The 18,518-nt window shown below is 36.9% G+C and overlaps 1 protein-coding gene across 1 annotated transcript in view; it reads right to left on the reverse strand.

The window, feature by feature from the left end:
- Nucleotides 1-309: 309 nt before the first annotated feature.
- CFAP36 (cilia and flagella associated protein 36) overlaps nt 310-18,518 on the reverse strand; it is a 29,069-nt gene continuing 10,860 nt past the window's right edge. Inside the window, exons 4-10 of the mRNA XM_021701182.1 lie at nt 12,105-12,219; nt 8,382-8,469; nt 6,669-6,720; nt 4,439-4,541; nt 1,387-1,526; nt 1,051-1,200; nt 310-526 (exon numbers count right to left, since the gene is read on the reverse strand). Of these exons, the coding sequence (XP_021556857.1) occupies nt 425-526; nt 1,051-1,200; nt 1,387-1,526; nt 4,439-4,541; nt 6,669-6,720; nt 8,382-8,469; nt 12,105-12,219 (750 nt within the window). The 3' untranslated portion in view covers nt 310-424. The remainder of the gene's footprint in view (nt 527-1,050; nt 1,201-1,386; nt 1,527-4,438; nt 4,542-6,668; nt 6,721-8,381; nt 8,470-12,104; nt 12,220-18,518) is intronic.

Here is an 18,518-nt window from a genome sequence, read left to right on the forward strand (position 1 = left end):
GCAACTAGCCTTCCAATCAGCTTAAGTATGGTTTTCTCAAGAAGGCTTGGCCAGCCCTGCTTATAATACTGCATTTTTCCCTCTGTACACTTGGCTCTTCGGGCCTTCTTCACTAGCCCCATGAAGGCAGGGACCCTGATGATCTAGTTGACAACTGTATCCTTGGTACCTAGCACAGTGCTTAGCATAAACAATAGTAACCAAGTTGGAATGAATAAATGCACAATCGCGTTTCTATACCCTTTCTCAGCCCAAGTAGCTGTCTTCCCCACCACCCTTTACCTCAAAAGTTTAATAAAGTATTAAGAATGAGCTTATATTTGCATTTACAAACACAAGTATTTGAAACTAACAGGCTCAATTTAAGGATTAAATAATTTATTTTTAAAATTTGAACTTCTGTTTTGCTAAATTGTTTTTAAAATTACTTATTAATAACTTCTTCTTTAAGTTTCTCTGCAAGCAATCTCCTCTTTAGTAATGTTTGCTTCTCCTCTGCTGTCATTTCTTGTTTCTCTGTCATTTCCTTAAAAAAACAAAAAACAAAACAAAAAAAAAACAGGAAAAAAATTGGCTATAGTGTAAGATGGGTTCATTTGTCTAAAATTCCCAACATACTGCCTCAAAGAGCATTTTCAGTAAATAAAAATGTAAAAAGCCACATGTGGACTGGGCTCCCTAAATCTCTTCTTTGCAAAAATCTCTTCTTAGAGAAGAAAGCCTCTTGGAGGTGGTGGCAAGGGTACTGTTGCTGCTTTGTGGATAAAATATCTCAAAGGGCTTAGGTAAAATAGACTGCTGACCCTTAAGCACTCAGAGCAGGGCAAGTAAAGAAAAAAATGTATAATGAGACCACTATCATTTCAACCTCATAATCTTCATATCATAACCACCTCACTGCCTAGAAAAAACAGGTGCTACACTAGCAGGGAGGTTAATAGAACTGCATCTACAAGCAACATTCATTATCAAGGCTGTCTTGCACACATTCGGATTTTGACAATTCCACCTCTAGATTTGCAAAGTTTGACACACTAAAGCTAGCCATACCTCCACCTCCCCAGCAGGTTTTCCTTTCTGCTCGGAATTCTGTATCTGCTTAGTCCTCATATCCTTTCTCATGGACATCAATTTATCTCTCTTCTGCTTGAGGTAGCGCTCGCGTTGTCGGAGCTCTTCTGTTCCAAGTGTTGATAAATTCTGAGTCAAAAAAGAGAAGGAACTATTTAAATTCAAGTCCACATAATAAGCGGCACAGATAACCACTGGCTGATTCAACTCAAAATTTGTAATAACAAAAGCCAAGTGTATGCCTGTTTACATTGTTTGTTCCCAGTACTTTGTCATTTTGTTCATAGTTCTTAAAAAGTAATGTTTTTTACTTACTGCTATTGGTCCTTCAATGCTTGCATGTTGTAAGCCAGGAATCTTCAGGCCTTTTTGTGGGAAGGAGGAAGTTTCAGGCAGCATTTCCAGCTTTCTTGCCAAAGGTTGTACTGACTGATTAGCAAAATGCACTTTAACTTCTGGCAGTAATTAGACAGAGACCAATTAGAATATTATAAGAAATATTAAGTATTAGGTTGGTTCACCAAAATGCCTAGTGTTTTTTTTCTCACTGTCTTTTTTTTTTTTCCTCACTTTCAATCAACACACACTGATTCAATGTCTATATTGTTTCAAGCACTGGGTGAGAACAATAAACATGGTCTCTGTCCTCAAGGAGCTTGAACTACTGCTACTCATGAATAATGACATTTCAACAAATACCAAGCTCCTGCTGTTTGGCACTATAGCTACAAGAAGTCTAATTCTTGTCTAAAGAGTAGAACTACACTACACTGTAATACAAGGTTGCCACATAAACTAAATAAACAGGACACTAAAATCCCTTAGGTAGTGTAATTGGTTGTCAAACTTTCGCTTACAGAAGAAACTGTAAATGACCCTATATTTTCAGAACAGTGAAGTTAAAGCTACAATTTTTTGTACTGGACAAGTAAATGCCAATAATATCAATAATTTTTGTTTGTAATACATACTGAAGGTAACTTGAATAAACCTACTAACACTGTAAGAAAATGTAAAGATTTTACAGTTGAGTAGAACTTAGAAGCAGATATAACAGAGCACTCAATATTTTCCAGTTCTTTGGTGACTGTGCTAAGAGACAAGATTAACATGCTAATTGCTCTTCTGAGCCATTTTTTATTATAAGAAGGTGATTTTTTTTTTTAAGATAAAACATTTTCAGGGTAAGTACATGAACTATGAAAGACAGCAGAGTGAGACAAGAAAAGACTCCGATAAAAACGATAGCAAGAACTAAAAGCAGGATGGGCGAACATGATATACATGTCTCAGAATGTTTAAAAATCTTGATAGCACAGTAAAACTGGAAATAAAACTCTGCATGAGCAAAAAACTTGCCAAAGGACCACTGCTTTAGCATGGAGTAAGTGTCCTGATGGCAGTGCCAGGGAGGCTGGAAGAAGAAATGCTCTTCAGGCTCTTGGACAGTAAGGAAAGTCTTCATAGAAAAGATGAGGCTATAGCTAACCTCCCATCAGCCTAGACAGGGAGCTACAGAACTTAGAAATAAAAACAACGCTCAAGCAAGTTGGTTGCTGCAAACATGAGTTAAACATGCCATTCTTACTGATGGTGACTTTACACAGAGGTAGGCTTAGCCCCCAGATATGGAAGCACATGGCTGAAGAAGGGACAATTCCATTCATTTCTGAGGAGGGGGATCCTAGGCACATAAGCATTTATATTCCATTCATGTACATGTTCTGGATAGTTCTTGCCTGGAGTTTGTTAGTTATGAACACCTTGTATGTTCTAACTCACACCTAGAGAGGAAAGTACTTGAAACCAAAATACTTAGCTTCTCTGATTTCTAGGAATACACAATTAGAAAACCAGGAAGCTTAAAGAAAGATCATCTTATCTCTGGCAACTCTTTGCATCAGTCTGAGAACAGATGCCATCCATTTCTAGCAGGAACCAAGGAAAAACATGAAAAAAAAAAGGAATTAAAAAGGAAGTCAGACTCCTTTTTGATTCTTCCCAAATTAGGTTTTCAAAATGGACTTCCATCACTGTGCATGAAATGATTTCCTGGAATATCAGATATACTCATTTTTAAAAAATAGAATAGTTTTTGAAAACTAAAGTCATTACTTTAGAAATTATCTGCCATTTGTTCTGTGCCACTTATGTGCATATCTGAGTTATATGTGGTTTGAGATTAAGTTTAACTTCACTTAATAGCCAGATAAGGAACTAGACAAAGCAAATGTATTCAAATTATGTCAGACACAAGACTGAAACGTGTGTACTTAGGTCTGTACAAAACAGAAAGCTAAATCTGGGCCAGCAAATTAAAAAAGAGCTCAGACAAATCTAAAGCAGGTGCTTTCATAAATATAATTCAGATGAAGTTATTCTACCTAGAATCTGATTATGAAAAAAGAACAATGGTTAAATTTGCTAGGAAGAAAGAAGGAAGGTAATTTCATAAACCTGCTTCTGTTTCATATGCCCCATTGTTTTATCAACTAAGAGTACAGTTCCTTAAAATAAATGGGTAAACATCAAACCCATCTTATCTCAATTATAAAAATTCTTCTAAAGTGTAAAAGAACACAAGATTTTGGAGGCAGAAGACCAAGTAAGTAACAGTTTTACCACTTAAAAGCTCAGTGGTTTTAGACAAGTCACTCAACTTCCTTGAATTTCTTCTAAAACAAAAATAATAAACATAAAAATAAAGATCATATCTACCTCACAGTTGTGTGGCTTTTTTTTAAATGAGAAAAGGACATTTATTTAAAACCAGAGAAATGCGTGATAAAATGAACTGAATTCATGATCATGACTCAACTTCTGTTTCCGAGTTACTTGTTTTCTTATAAAGAAAATCAGAATATATTAAAAATGACTTTGCCATATATTGTACAAATCCATCCACAAGGATTCTCATCAATTTTAGTTTCAATATTTCCCGACTAAACATCTGGATAAACTGGCTACTTTTTGTTTCCTAGTTATGCTTTAATTCATTAGGAAAATAACTTAATATTACCTTTCCAAGTTCTGCTTCTAACTCACAAACACTATATAACTGTGGTCAAGGAAGAGAACACAAATGCGACGGGAGCATATCTTGAAGGCTGCGGCCTTGGTGGCTCCCTCAAGGAAATTTCACTCGCTGCTGGGTTCCAGGCTTCACTTAGAAATCTGGGGACTACACCCTCTCTGTCAGCTGAGTATTTCCTACCTGCAACCTCCACAGCTAAATTAAAAAAGAATTTTAAAGACAAATGGCCACTCAACACTCCCTCCCAGGGGTTTTGAAGGTTAAGTAGGTATGAGAAAGTAACACACTCTTTATGATGTTTATCTATCCATCTTGTTAGAGAAAGTTCAGTACCTGAGGGTGGGTGTGCAAAATGTTCACCATCTCCTTGGGAATTCTTCATTTTTGCAGTTTCATTAGCATGCACTGGAGGCTCTTCTGTTTTAGCCTCTGATAACTTCAGGAATCCATAATACAATTTAAAAAAATTTTTAGATTAATTTTGACTAATTCACTATGTAAGGGATCCAAAGACGTTACTTTAAAAAAAATGTATTGTCTACTAAATAAATAATGAACAAGAGATTTTCCAAAGTTTTTAAGATGTTTCCAGCATTTTAAATCTTTTATTTTTTGAGGTAGATAAACATTCTCATTTCAAATCATGCACTGCTAAGAGTAACTAACTAGTATGTTTAGAACTTTGGACTTAGCAAGAAGTTAGGTTCAAACCCAGGATTCACCTTTACTACTCATCTGACCTTGAGGAAGACACCAAAAATACTCTAATAAGAGAAAGAAATCCACTGAATTATAAGGTGCTTTTCCACTTAAAATAATCTATAAACCACTACCATGGTATGCCTGAAGAAGCCACAAATGGGTTTATTCCCATTTCTAAAATGGGATAGTGTATTTAAACCAAATAAATCATTTAAATCTTGGAAAAAACTAAACTGACAATTTGTTTTTCTTAAAAACAGAGGAAAATCTAATCACATGTAGCTTATTAGGTAACTCATGTCATAAGCCCCTATATGCTGGTAAAAGACAGAGGAAGATTCATTATCATACTATCAGCTCCACTCTTGTGTGTTTGAAAATTTCTATAATAAAAACCCATACATATAGCCCCTAAAATATAGTATTATTCAAGAAGCCAAATATAGTTTGCTTATAAATCAGAGTTAATACTAATGTCTTCTGATAGCAGTTTTGAGCTGATTTCTATTCTATACTCTTAAAAGGTTTTATTTATTTATTTGTCAGAGAGAGAGAGCACAAGCAGGGGGAGCGGCAAGCAGAGGGAGAGGGAGAAGCAGGCTTCCCGCTGAGCAGGGAGCCCGATGTGGGACACGATTCCAGGACCCTGGGATCATGACCTGAGCCAAAGGCATATACTTAACTAACTGAGCCACCCAGATGCCCCTGTTCTATACTCTTACATTAAAAAATATCAGCACCTATGAAATGCACCTCCATTTACTAAAAGGAGATTTACTTAAAGATACATAAATCACCTCTTAATCCTAAAACATCTCTATTTCTTCTGCTCTTCATGGGATACCTTGCAGTAAAATAAAGCTTTCCAAAAACAGTGCATGATTGAAGGAAAAAAAGGAAAACGACTTTTGAGTGATTGAGAGACAGTTTATATTCAGTTTCCCTTTCCCTTCAGAGAGATTTGGGAAAACACAGGAAGAGAGGCAGCTAGAGCAGAAGAGAGGAAAGAATAATTATTAGCTTCCTTCACCTCAGCCGGATACATGTTTAATTTATCCTTAGGAAAGATTAAGCACTTTATGGAAATAGTTCTTAATGGAAGAACAGTATGCCAGGATATATCATAACCGACTCATTCTGCTTCAGGCTGATAACGTTGAAGTCTGCAGGGGACCCTCAAGAGTAACTGCAGTTGCTGTTTCAAAACAGTAAAGGAATCAAAGAGAGGGAGAAAGTAAAATATTATTCTTAACTGTCTCTTATTCATAAAATTAAGGGGAATTTTTATAAGGAATCCCTCATAATATGAATGATATTACAGTTTTTTGTAGTTAATCTCAGTGTTTTGGGGTACTTAAAAGGTAGGTTGCTGCATGGGTTATAAAGCGAATATGGTTATAAAGTCACATATAAATGCTTAGAATTGCCAAGAGAATATGATACTCTGAGGAACTACGTAGTTCCACATAGGCAGCAAATCCTAGGTGTAAACTTAAGAGATAACAGCAATGAGGGGCACCTCGCTGCTCAGTCAGTAGAGCATGTGACTCTTGGTCTTGGGGTCATGAGTTTATGCCCCACGTTGGGCGAGTTTACTTAAAAATCAAAGGATAAGGGAACCTGGGTGGCTCAGTCGTTAAGCGTCTGCTTTCGGCTCAGGTCATGGTCCCAGGGTCCTGGGATCGAGCCCCACATTGGGCTCCCTGCTCAGCGGGAAGCCTGCTTCTCCCTCTCCCACTCCCCCTGCTTGTGTTCCCTCTCTCGCTGTGTCTCTCTCTGTCAAATAAATAAAATCTTTAAAAAAAAAAAATGGTTAACAGCAATGAAATACTTCTGTTATATTAATATGTTCTGTGGGCACCTGCTTTTTTCTCTTCCTTTCTTCCTCCTGGTCATATTCATCTTTTGATTTTCTGAAATATACAAAAATAAGGTAGAAAAGTAAATTTTCTTTTTTGGTCAAAGAATAAATATCCAACAAGCAACATGCCAAACTAAGCTCACAATATGTGCAAGGAATCTTGGAAACCAAGATGGAAATAATCAGGCTTTTCTTAAAGCAGCTTAGAATCAACAGAGAAAGATACACATAATAGGCATGTACAGCATAATACAGTAACATAAACTACAGGTTCACCCATTTCTTCTGGAAATGGGAATGACCCCTAGCTGAACAAAGACCTACAGATTTGAAATCCTAAACCCAAATCTGAATGGCAAATCTGATCTCTCACTTTAAAGTGATAAGCTCCATCTCTCCCTCATTTTAGTTTTTCCAGTGCCACCAGAGCTATCTCAAAGCTCTCCTGGTATCACCATGCCAAAGCCCTATCAGTTGTTGTAAACTGCTCACTGAGGGCCTCTGATTTAGGAAAACAGCCACGTCAACTCTCATTCATTACTAAGCTCTACTACTTTAAAGAGTACATTCCCCTCGAAAGCCCTTAGAAAATAAAATCTGAAAGTACAAGGTGATTAATTTTCAGACCACTAATCAACCAACAGAAGCAACCAGTTCAAGTCAAAACTACCAGTCCTCTAAACCTATTAACAATATCCTTAACTCTTCACACCTATAAACTCAAAGCATTCTGTGTTGTCTCAGGCTCCCATCTGCCCCTGCTGTGCAAAACAGGATCTGGCCGGAAGAGGTTGGGTTTACCAGCACACCTGCCTCCCTCCCCACAACCACTCAAATCCCCTGGAATTAAGTACTAAGTCATGGAGCTCTTGCCATAGTTCCCCACTAGACCCATCCTCCTAATCACCATCCTGCCTTGTCCTCCCTTCTGCTTTGCAGTTGAGGACAAGGGTGGATAGCGGTAGAACTACAGAATGCTAGAAGACGATCATGTGTATGGCTAGAGTTGAAGAGGAAGGAAGGACTCCCAAAGAACAAGTCCCCATTCTGCAGGTGACACAGTGGCTGCAAGTATCCTTCTGCCCTAAGCCTATACATTCTCAAAGGAGATTTTAAAAATTAGGTGCTGCAATTGCTGCTCCCTTCCGAAATTCCCAGAGGGGTCAAGAGACAACAGGCCCAAGGGGAAAAAAGAAATGTTCCTTTAGTGGCCTGCACACTCCATGCCAGGCATTTGGCTGAGAATCATGTAACTGGGGCAAGGAAGAGACCGGCAAGACAGTCATCTGGGATGGGCACTTCCCACTGTCCACTTTTCCCTTACAGGTTACCTGCCCCCCTGTCAGCTATTTGGTCTGTGGAGTGTGAATGTCCAGCCTCCTGCTATTAGACACACCTGGAACGATAGCCATGGACTATCTTGCTCACCAGGCTGGGTCTACTGGCTGGTTTCCTGTTCCCATGATGGGAGCGGAAGAAGCCCCTCCCATTTAGGTTGATATGGTATGAGGCACTTGAAAATCATTTTTTCTGTCCATTAAAAAATGTTATACATAGTTATAAACAAATACAATGATAAATCATTTTTATTGTTTTTAGTAGAGAATTTAGTTATTTTTCACTAATTCATAATATTTTGAGGATAGAAAACATATACAGATCATGTCACAATATTACTAATGATTCATTCAAAAGATAATTAAAGAAGGATACCTAAGAACTTCCCTCAGGATTTTCATCTCTTCCTGTTCAAGGTCACTGACCATATCAGAACCATCTGTTAGGCAGTCAGGTAATACACCTGTTCAAAATCAAAGACCACACAAAAGAATATGAACTCAACTGAAAACATTCATTGCTCACTATTCTAACTCACCAAGAAGTACAAATCAGTTTATTAATGGCTTTCACTTAAATGTTCTAAGCTATTATCTTTCTAATTATGGTCTTTTTACTTTTTCTTGTTTTACAGAATCAGCCCCACCCAAACCCCAGTTTTACCTAGAAATTCTCTTAGTAATTATTTGTATTACCTACTAAAAATAAACATAATATAGCAATTAAAATTAGTTAATATAAACTATCACCTCCCTTAATTGTATACTGAGGATAGACCACTGAAATCATTAAGCTCCTAATAATGAAAGTATGCTCTCGGTGGCACCTGGGTGGCTCAGTCATTAAGCGTCTGCCTTTGGCTCAGGTCATGATCCCAGGGTCCTGGGATCGAGCCCCGGGAAGCCTGCTTCTCCCTCTGCTGCTCCCCCTGCTTGTGTTCCCTCTCTCCCTGCCTCACACTCTGTCAAATAAATAAATAAAATCTTAAAAAAAAAAAAAAAAGTATGCTCTCAGAAGTATCCCTTAAGTGTGAAAAGAATTTACAAAACAAAATATAAAATACTTTGTTAATTTGAACAGCATGTTAATACTCTTCATTCATACTACAGCAAATGCTACTGAAAAGGGCCCTGCTTACTACCTGGGAAAAAGCACAGTGCTAAGCACTCGGGGGGAACATAAAGATGAATAAAACAATCTGCCCTCGGAGCTTCTATCCAGATATTGGGCCAATAACTATAAACCAGGGCAATACCAACTTCAGCCCAAAGCAAATAATAATTCATGGCAAGTAATTTTAAGTATTGGTTGAATTTACTTTATTACCTACATCTTCCTAAGAAGCAGGTAGACTGGTAATCAGTGTTCTATTCGTAGCTATAATTAGTATATTCCCACAACATCAGTAGCATGTCTCTTAATTTTTACCTTCCATTTCTTTATCCACAGATGACTATGGGATTTTGGATCTGCTCTAAATTAAAGTACCTTTATTATTCTAATCCCCTTGATGTTTAAATACCTTTTTTAATTAAACATTTTATTTTGAGATAATTGCAGATTCACATGCCATTGTAGGAAATAATACAGAGAGATGCTATGCATGCACCCTTTATTCAGTTTTCCCCCAATGGTAACAACTTGAAAAATATAGTATGGTATCACAACCAGAAAACTGACATCTATCAAGTGCATTTTTGCACTTTTTCCAGTGAAAAGATATACAATTAGTATTCTCTGATAGTATTTCTGAGGAAAATGAAAAGAACTAAGGAAAGAATGATGCAACAGTATGCAATACTTCAAAACCATCAAAATAATGCTCTGATTTGCATTTCCCAAAAATTCTTTGATAAAATACAACAAAGAATCCAGAGAGCCTTTGAATTTTTCTTACCACAAAGACAATTTTCAAATGGTCTGCGGTTTTGAGTACAATCAACATTGCTCTCAGGTACTAACTCCTGGATCTAAGTTAAGCAACATTCTTAAATGCACGTATTAAAAATGCTATGGCACAAACTAAGTATTAGATTTTATTTAAATGTAAGCCAACAGTCCCACCCAGTGGTTTGATACCAGCTCTATTCCGCATCATTGCCTCATCCTCCCTTGCTAATATAAGCCAGATTTGTTTAATTATCAGGCAGCCAAGTATTCAGAGGCTTAACCCCACCCACCACAGGAGAGTGATTCATGATAATGGTCTCATTTCCCCTGCCAGAGGGTTTAAGAAAAACATGTGACCCCAATCCTGACCAATAGGACCTGAGAGGGAAGCTCCTGGGGGCTTCCAAGCAAGTTTTGTCTTGCTAACAAAAAGAGATGTACAGGAAGAAATACCCCTTTTCTTCAGGAGATGTTGTTGAGTTTCAGCCAGTGCAGCTAGAGTGCAATCAGGAGAGAAGATCCTGAGAATAGCAGAGTGTAAAGATGGAAAGTGTCAGCGTTCTTGATAATATCACTGAGTCACTAACTTAACCAACATGGACTGTCTTCCTTCCTTTCTTCCTCTGGACTTCTTGTTCTGTGAGAGGATCGTTTCTTACTGCTTAGGACATTTTCACTGAGGTCTTTTCTGCTAATGGCAGCCTGAGGCATCCGGCTGATACAAGCTATATGTATTTGTTCCCTTTATATTAAAATCTAAATGAGTTTCCAGTTAAATTCCAAACTGAAAACTATATGGAGTGCCAATATCAAGTTCACTAGTTATGCTTTAATCCCCCCAAAACAATTTTAACTATAACATAAAGTAATTATTCACATCCTCTAACCCATAGGTCAAAATAAAGCATAATTTCAGGAACATTCAGAGAAAAGGATTTTATAAAAGTAAACTATGGTAGAAAAACAAACAGACTGTTTTCCAAACTTATTTACACCAAAGTAACAGCACAGTGTCATCCATCGTTCAGGGTTAGGGTGATGTTATCTCCTACTCAGAGACATCAGCTCTCTCACCTGCTGTGAAAAGCATCCCAGGATTTTACAGGATGGTTATGGTGGTGGTTGGGCTCTAAGAGACAGTCTCTACTCTCATCATACTAATGAGAGGAGAATCCACAAGGGCCCTGCAACACTGCGATGTTTGCCCTGCAACAACAGAAGCCTCTTGTTGCATGTTCCAGACCCTTAAAAGCAAACAGTACAACTGAACTATAGCTCTCACATCTTCAAGAAACAATTTTTTAAAAGGTCCTGCTGCCAAACCATTAAAGAGTATGTAGGCATGGTCAAGAATATCAGTGTAGTTAACTGAGCAAAGGAACACATAAGTATTAAGGTAGGTTACTAGAGCCAGAAATCTGAAAGGAGGTAAGAATCTGGATTGAATCTGGATTGAAAAGGAGATAGTACAATAAGAAGTATGGTTAGAAACTCACATGTGTTGAGTCAAGATGTCAAATGCAATTCAAATACACAAGAAGGGAACAAAAGCAGGAAAATCTAGGGACAAACTGAAATTAGATAAGAGAGTCAGGGAACAGATTAACTAAAGAGAACTACTAGGGCTTTGAGTTCTGTTTTCCTTTCCCTGATGGTAGTGCAATCATACCTGCCCATTACCCTAGAACAGTTCTCAGTTTGGTCCCAGGACCAGCATAATCACCTGGGAACTTGTTAAAAATGCAAAGCATTCGGTCCCACCCCAGACCTGCTGAATCAGAAGAGAGAAACAACCATACGTGTTTCAACAGCCCTCCAACTACTTCCAAAGCTCACTAACGCTGGAGAGCCCGTCTCCTACAAAGGTTCTAACAACGATAAGCCAGAAGGAAAAGACAAGTCACCTTCTCTCAACAGTAACTAAAACTGTGACAATTCAAAAATACTGAATTTCATAAATAAAATGGCTAGGAAGAAAAATCAACCTAAAACATCATTAAATCAAATTCTGGTCTGCTTTGAGACAGCCAACACAAACTGATCAGGAAAGTTTACATTGTTGAATCTCTTCAGTCAACAAACCTGAAATACATTTGTACAAAGCAGCTACATTTAAGACCATAAAAGAATCAGAATAGTCAAAACTAAAATAAAAAAAACAAAACAAAAAACCATTTAGCACTTAGATTTCTAAATTAAACATTTTACCATTTCTCTCTTGAATTATTCGAATGGCTTGCAGCTGCATTTCAATGTTTTTCTGGACCATCATTGCTTTAAAGATAGTAAAATCTTCTGCTGCCAACACAGGTTGCAAAATGGCCTATGGAAAGAAGTCTGGAAGTTAAACGAAGATTCAAGTTGGTTTTTTTGTTGTTTTTTTAGGATTTTATTTATTTACTTGACATTGAGAGAGACAGCGAGAGAGGTAACACAAGCAGGGGGAGTGGGGGAGGGAGAAGCAGGCTTCCCGTAGAGCAGAGAGGCCAGTTTAGGGCTCAGTCCCACGACCCTGGGATCATGACCTGAGCTGAAGGCAGACGCTTAACGACTGAGCCACCCAGACGCCCCTAAACGAAGACTCAAGTTTTAAAACTATTACCACACACTCAGATCATTTCTATGGCCAATCATCTGTATTAATTCAAGAATGCTGTATTATTATTTACAGTCAGATGACTCAAAAGGAAAATTTTAAGATTTCTAAAAGCCTAATTTAATGTAAGGTTGACTCTCCCAACCCCAGGCCTCCAAGAAGCTAAGTCTGACAATGGTGATGTATTTTCCAAATAAGCCAGTGCTGAGTAACTCTGAAAAATAACACAGAAATTAGGCTTACTTTTTTAAGGTTGCACTTCAGTATCTGGATTTGTTTTGCAGCCAAAATAACGATATCTATTGGTTTTATTTCTATCACCTGAAATTTACTGTGAATAATAAATCGGTAACTACAAAATTATCCCTTAATTCATAAAAGCACCAAGTTGAACAAAAGTAAATGCAAAAAAAATGGAGTCTGGAAAATAAGTGAAATGAGATATTAGTAATGTGAGAACACAACTGTCCTGTATGTAGAAGTTTCATGTAAGAGGTAAGTTAGAAATTATGATATGAAATCATTTTCTGGATGAAACAAAAATGTGACAAATTAAGGGGAAAAAATGAAGGTGTCTACCCTGGAGTACCCAAATTAACACTTCCTTAACTACTGGGAGCTATTTGCTGTATTAAAGAGCAAACCAATTCCCAAGCTAATTAATAATAAGTAGAATAAGATTTGCAATGTGTGAAAACCCAGAAGAAAGCACTCAAATTTTATGCACCCAACTAAAATCTTACTTCAAGCTTTACATGATATTAATGTAAAAGCTGAACACACAAAATCATGCAGAGGCAACCAAGGGTGTGCTATTGTTCACCAGGCAGGCTGCAGCACTGTCAGACACATCAACAAAGGCTCTATGGAAGAGCTCTACTCAAAGAGGAAGGAGCCCTCCCCCAGCAACCAGCTCACACCCTAGACAACCGCAGTATATAGCAAAGCAAAACAAAACGCAAAAGCAGCTCTCTGTGACATTCATGAAGAGTCAACTGTCGAAAAAAATGATGGAAAGTTTATTCCCTTTAAATTCACATACACTGTTCAAAAGACCCACAGCAGGGCGTAGCAGATAGGCTTGACTGAAAGTTGCAGCCCAAAGCTCAGTATTGAAAACACTTGTGGACAGTCTCCGTGATAGATTAGTGATGTCTGCCAAAACACCTTTATGGGATTGCGCCCCCACGTAACTTTGTTCTCGGGCTTCCTAGACTTCTTATTAGTGACACTAAGGACTTTATCCTCATCAATAATAAACACTTGAAGGGCAATGCTATTAATAGCAATGTATCAACTGGAGCTTCTAACAGCAAGTCAAAGTTTGAGTTGATACTTAAAAGTGTACCTTGATGCATCTAAAATGCATATTCCTAAACTGTGCCCTAAACATAATGAATCTAAATTTCTAGAGGATGGGTGCCGTGCTCGCTAAGGCAGCACATATACTAGCGGGTTGGGTGCCCGTGTATTTCCACAGATAATTCTTGTAACATTAAAGCTCGAGAACCATTGACACACTGGAAGAAAATGAGCCCTTGATACCAAAAGCCATTCCCAGCTTAACCATGTACCAGCTGTGTGACTCTGGGCATGTCATTTAGTCCTCTGAGCTTCAGTTTCTTCATCTGCAAATTGGTACTATAATAATAATAGTATTACAGTATTTTGTTGAATCTAAGACTCCAGATTAGTAAAATAAGCCTTTACTTCTTGTACCAACTAGAAAAGAAAAAAAAAAAAAAAACCCTGCCAATTAAATGATAACATGTCATTCAGTGTAAAATACATTCTCATTTCAGAGGTATTATGATATGAAAAATTTGCATTTTAGCATGAAAGAAATATAATAATAACTTTCTGGCTGGGTGTTGGAATTAAATAAGAGAAAGCACTTTTTAAACTGAAAAGTACCTATAAAAGTAATTGTTCTGGTCCTGTTGAGGCTGGTTAAATATCAAAATGGTGCACTAATAAACCTAACAACTTTATAGCAATGGGATTCTTCTGGTTCAAGGAAATGGATAAGAGCTTCCAATAAAGGCACTAAGAGGAACTAAATACAAGACTTACTTCAAAAAACTGGCAAGTACTTTAAAAACAACAATAATCTTAAGTATCCATTAAATTAATTGAAATGTCAAACTACTTTGACAGAAGACTATGAAGTAAGGTAAATGTGATGGTATCTATGTTTAAGAAGAGCACATTAACAAAAAAATGAACACTGAGTATTTAGGAATCTGACATACATGAGTTTACAAGATATTCAAATATATTCACGCTTAGTCTAAGGTTACCCTATTATTATCTCTGCTTAGAGTTCATCATACCATAGTTTTGAAAGGTACAAGTGGTTTCATGTCCTTACACTACTCTATTAATAGACAGAACTACCAAGAGAAACAGATGAATTCATAATTATAGTTGGAGACTTCAATACCCTCTATCAGTAATGGACAGATCCAGCAGGCAGAAAATCAGAAAGGACATAGTTGAACTGAACAGCACCTTCAATCAACTGGATCAAATTGACATTTCTCCAAAAACAGAAAAATACACATTCTTCTCAAGCACACATGAAAAATTCACCCAAACAGACTACATTCTAGGCCATAAAACACATCTTAATAAATTTAAAAGAATAGGAATCATACAAAGTATCCTCTCAGACCACAATGGAATTAAACTAGAAATCAATAGCAGAATGATAGCTGGAAAAACCTAAAATAATTGGAGATTAAATAATGCACTTCTAAATAACACGTGAGTAAAAGAAATACAGTTGACCCTTGAACAATGTGGGGCTTAGGGGCACTGACCCCTATGCAGTCAAATATCTGTGTATAACTCTTGACTCCCCCAAATTTAACTACTAATAGCCTACTGATGGTCAGAAGCCTTACCAACTACATAAACAGTCCATTAATACATATTGCATATGTTATATTTATTATATACTGCATTCTTACAATAAGCTACAGGAGAGGGCGCCTGGGTGGCTCAGTTGGTTAAGCAACTGCCTTCGGCTCAGGTCATGATCCCGGAGTCCTGGGATCGAGTCCCGCATCGGGCTCCCTGCTCGGCAGGGAGTCTGCTTCTCCCTCTGACCCTCCCCCCTCTCATGCTCTCTCTTTCTCATTCTCTCTCTCAAATAAATAAATAAAATCTTTAAAAAAAAAAAAATGAGCTACAGGAGAGAAAATGTTATTATGAAAATCATAAGGAAACTAAAGGCAACCTCCTGAATGGGAGAAGATATTTGCAAAGGACATATCTGATAAAGGGTTAGTATCCAAAATATACAAAGAACTTACACAAGACCAAAAAACAAATCATCCAATTAAAAATGGGCAGAAGACATGAACAGACAATTCTCAAAAGACATACGGAGTGGCCAACAGACCCATGAAAAGATGCTCAATGTCACTCATCATCAGGAAAATGCAAATCAAAACCACAATCTCATTTCAGAGGTATTATGATATGAAAAATTTGCATTTTAGCATGAAATATTATGATATGAAAATTTAGCATTTTAGCATTGAATGAAATTCAAATAATATATTTGAATATCTTGTGTGAGCTATCACCACATACCTGTCAGAATGGCTAAAATTAAAAACAAAAGAAACAAGTGTTGGCAAGGATGTAGAGAAAAAGGAACCCTCCTGTGCTGTTGGTGGGAATGCAAACTAGTGCAGCCACTGTGGAAAATAGTATGGAGGTTCCTCAAAAAATTAAAGATAGAAATATTATAGGACCCAGTAATCCCACTACTGGGTATTTACTCAAAGAATACAAAAACACTAACTCAAAAAGATACATGTACCGCTATGTTTATTACAGCATTATTTACAATAGCCAAATTATGGAAGCAGCCCAAGTACACAATGATAGATTAATGGATAAAGAACAGGTGGTATATAGATACAATGTAATATTAGTCATAAAAAGAATGAAATCTTGCCATTTGCAACAATATGGATGGATCTAGAAGGTATAATGTGAAGTGAAATAAGCCAGAAAAAGACAAATACCATATAATCTCACTCATATGTGGAATTTAAGAAACAAAACAAACGAACAAAGGGAAAAAAAAGAGACAAACCAAAAGACAGACTCTTAACTACAGAGAATAAACTGATGGTTACCAGAGGGGAGGTGAGTGGGGGAGGATGAAATAGGTGAAGGGGATTAAGAGTATACTTACCATGATGAGCACTGAGAATGTATAGAATTGCTGAATCACTATATTGTACACCTAAAACTAATATAACACTATATGTTAACTATACTGGAATTAAAATTTAAAAAAAAGGAAATCATAAGGAAGAGAAAATACATTTATAGTACTGTGATGTATTTTAAAAAAAAAAAAAATCTGTGTAGAAGTGGACCCACACAGTTCAAACCTGTGTTGTTCAAAGGTCAACTGTAGTCTTAAGAGAAATTTCTTTTTTTGAAAGAGAAATTTCTAAAATATTTCTAACTAAATGAATATACAACTTATTGAAATTTGTGGGATGCAGCAAAAGTAGTGCTCAGGAGAAATTTATGGCACTAAAAGCATATATTTAAGGGATGCCTGCATGGCTCAGTTGGTTAAGCGTCTGCCTTCGGCGCAGGTCATGATCCCAGTGTCCTGGGATCGAGTTCCACATCGGGCTCCCTGCTGGGTGGGAAGCCTGCTTCTCCCTCTGCCTGCCACTCCCCCTGCTTGTGCTCTCTCTCTCTCTCTGACAAATAAGTAAATAAAATTTTTTAAAAAGCATATATTTAAAAAGAAGAAATATCTAACATCAGTAATCTAAGCTATCACCTCAGGAACTACAAAAAGGAGAATAAATCAAATCCAAAGTAAGCACAGGAAAAAAACAGTAGGAATTAGAGAAGAAATCAATTAAATTTAAAATAGAAAATCAACCAAACTAAATTTGATTCTTCAAAAATATCAATAAAACCGAAAAACCTCTAGCCAGGTTAACTACGAAAAAAAGAGAGAAAAGATATAAATTACTAATATCAGGAATGAAAGAGGGTGCATCGTTACAGATCCCAGAGACATTAAAAGGATAATATAGAAATCCTGACAACTCGGGATGCCTGGGTGGCTCAGTTGGTTAAGCAGCTGCCTTCAGCCCGGGTCATGATCCCGGGGTCGAGTCCCACATCGGGCTCCTTGCTCAGCAGGGAGCCTGCTTCTCCCTCTCTCTCCCTCTGCTTGTGCTCTCTCTGTCAAATAAATAAAATCTTAAAAAAAAAAAAAAAAGAAATACTGACAACTCTATGTCCACAAATTTTATAACCTAGACGAAATGGACCAATTCCTTGAAAAACACAATGTGCCAAACTCACACAAGAAGAAATAGACAATCTGAATAAGGTAATAAATAGATAGGAATATTCTATCTATATCTATTAAAGAGAAGGAATCAATAATTAATAACCTTCCAAAACAGAAAGCACCAGGCCTAGCTGGGTCCCCTGGTTAATTCTACCAAATATTTAATGATGAAATTATACAATTCTCCACCAAAAAAAAGACAAAACTTTGAAGAAAAGTTATAGATTCTTATTATTTCTCAAAGGAATAATGATTACACATTTATTTGCCAAAGTTAAATAGCATAACCTATAGAACTGATGTAAAAGCTTTTCTACTGATTTAAATTATTAAGGAGAAAAAAAGTATGACTTTGAAATCCACTATCTCTTCTATATATAATTTACTCAGTATCCATGCTATTGTCTCACCAACTCTCTCTGCATGATTCAGGTTAAGATTTACATATATTTGAACATGCATATGCAAATTTGCCCTTAGATAAGAATCCTCAAAAAAAAAAAAAAAAGAAATTATACCAATTCTTCACAATCTCTTCCTGAAAATAGAAGCAGAGGGAGAACTCCCTAACTTATTTTATGTAGCCAGCATTACACTAATACCAAAACTAGACAAAGACGCTACAAGAACAATCTCTCTCATGAACAGAGATACGAAAATACTCAACAAAATATTAGCA

Source organism: Neomonachus schauinslandi, chromosome 10, assembly GCF_002201575.2.
Source record: "Neomonachus schauinslandi chromosome 10, ASM220157v2, whole genome shotgun sequence".
Classification (NCBI taxonomy): Eukaryota; Metazoa; Chordata; class Mammalia; order Carnivora; family Phocidae; genus Neomonachus; species Neomonachus schauinslandi.